At 40.0% G+C, this 2362-nt stretch overlaps 1 protein-coding gene across 1 annotated transcript in view; it reads right to left on the bottom strand.

Moving 5' to 3' along the window:
- RRAGD (Ras-related GTP binding D) overlaps positions 1 to 2362 on the bottom strand; it is a 52206-nt gene that overhangs the window by 6009 nt on the left and 43835 nt on the right. The window contains exon 6 of the mRNA XM_011984429.1: positions 1680 to 1828. Coding sequence (XP_011839819.1) covers positions 1680 to 1828 — 149 coding nt within the window. The remainder of the gene's footprint in view (positions 1 to 1679; positions 1829 to 2362) is intronic.

Here is a 2362-nt window from a genome sequence, read left to right as displayed (position 1 = left end):
GGTTAAAAAAAGACAGTGAATTGGAAACATGTCTGTAATAATTTAAGTGAAGGTTATAAAGTAGAATTCATCATGCAATCTATCATAGTTCTTTTAGAAAATGCATATGCAAGAAAGGACTGGAAAAGTATATAGGAAATGTTACCTGAATGAGAAACACTGATAATTATTGTTTTTTTGCTAAATATTTCTAAATTTTCTAAAAGAATCTATTACTTTTCTGATAAAAAGAAACAATCGAAATTATGTTTTCATAGCCAATGAATTAGGAAAATGTCATTACATATATAAGTGAAATACATATAAAACTATAGTAGAATATAAAACTATATTAGACAATATGGCCCCAGTTTTGTTGGAAGGAAGGAAAAAAAGGAATGAAGGAAGGGAGAAAAGGAAGCGAGGGTAGGAGGGAGAGGAAATAAGAGAGGAAGAGAGCCGGACGTGGTGGCTCACTCCTTTAATCCCAGCACTTTGGGATGTCGAGGTGGGAGGATCCCTTGAGCCGAGGAGTTTGAGACCAGCCTAGGTGAGAATTATGGTGAGACCCCAATCTCTACAAAAAAAAAAAAAAAAAAATTCCAGGTGTGTTGACATGTGCCTGTGGTCCTAGCTACATGGGAGGATGAGGTGGGAGGATCACCTGGGCCCAGGTGGTCGAAGCTGCAGAAAGCCGTGACTGTGCCACTGCACTCCAGCCTAAGTAACAGAGCGAGATCCTGTCTCAAAAAAAAAGAGAGAAAGGAAGAAACAAAATTCCAGAAATTTAACATGGGTTTAGCTCTAGATGGTGAAATACGTGGTTTTATTCTATATACTTTCCTAAATTTTCAAAGCATTTTTAATTTAATGGATTTATATTGCTTATAATATAGGAGAAAAAGGCTATTTCAGGATATGTTACTATTACATATTCAGGATATGTAACTAATTATTTGTTGGAGATTTTTTTTTTAACCCAACAAATTAGTAAACCATACCCTGTTATTAACAAAAGTCCCTAGCCACATCAGTAAGCTAGGGACTTTTGTTAGTAACTTTTGTTTAGATATTATAGAAGGGGGAAATTAGTTTAATTGCTTTTGTTTCAAAATAAAACTGAATTTGATCCTAAAAAAATACTCAGTGTAGTTAAGTATATTCATGGTCTTCCCTTTTCGGAATCATGATGCCATCCCTGTGTTCTGAAGATTTAAGAAGTATTTTGAGGCTGAACAGAAGTCAAACCACCTGTTGTCCCCTCCTTTACGTGGGAAGAACAAAAGATCACACGGTTACCTAAGACCTTCTAGAGGTGTGGACCAAAGTGGAGACCTCCACCCTCAATATAGGCTGGGAGTCTGCTCCCTGGTAAAAGACTTCATTCACTGCCTGGCAACAATGCCCCAGCTAGCTTACCCCTAGCAGAGATGCCAAGGCCCCTGGGAGGATCATGGGGTTCCACTTCCACCTCGCTGCAATCGCAGATGCACCACTAGAGGGCAGGCCAGTTCACTGGCCCAGAAGCTGACACTGTGGGCAGGAGCCGGCCCAGCTCTGGCCTCCCAGCCAAGGGGGCCTGTGACTGGCATCTGGAAGTTTCGAGGGGCATGCTGTTGTCCCACATTCAACAAACAATACATGCAGTAGCAGTCTGATGCTTCTTTTAATGCTTCGTTTAAATCATACCAAAAAGTTACCTTTTCTTTCAAAGCTTTCCTCTCTGACAAAGCAAACGAGAGCCAGGAACTTTGTCACCTCTTTTAAATAAAGCACGGTTGTATTATTAAGCTTTATGATGGCTGTGGATTCCTTGTCATAGGGGGTTCCTGCTCCATCTTCTTTGAGACTAAATGGGGACAGAAACCAAAACATATGTGACCATTGAGAAAGAACTAGAAACTAAGCCAGTGACAGAGACTGGCTTTAAGCCACAAAAAGTGATAATTGTAAGTTGTTTACACTTGCAGTGCCTTTCAGCAAAAGATCTCAGAAACACACGGGCACAGAAACATACACAGTCCTCAACAGTCACTTCCTACTGACAATGAGTGGCTATCTGCAGCAGCTGGGCCACTCTCTAGGCACCTGAAGAAGCCAGTTGAAGGATGAGGTTAGCTCTCCCCACCTCTGTGGCCAAGGGCTTCTTGTTTTCTCATCTAGAATAGCCGGGCTGTTAAAAGCACGGTCTGATGAAAGACTAAGAAAGGCTGAAGATATGTTCCAAATTCAAGGAGTCTAAAGAGACCTGAAAGCCAAGTGCTAGACTGGATCCTGAATTGGGAAAAACTGCTATAAAAGATAGAATTGGGACCACTGGGAAAATCTGAATATGGTCTATATATTATTATTATTTTTTATTTATTTATTTATTTATTTATTT

Source organism: Mandrillus leucophaeus, unplaced genomic scaffold (assembly GCF_000951045.1).
Source record: "Mandrillus leucophaeus isolate KB7577 unplaced genomic scaffold, Mleu.le_1.0 Scaffold268, whole genome shotgun sequence".
Taxonomy (NCBI): domain Eukaryota; kingdom Metazoa; phylum Chordata; class Mammalia; order Primates; family Cercopithecidae; genus Mandrillus; species Mandrillus leucophaeus.
This window is presented reverse-complemented; position numbering and strand designations above follow the sequence as displayed.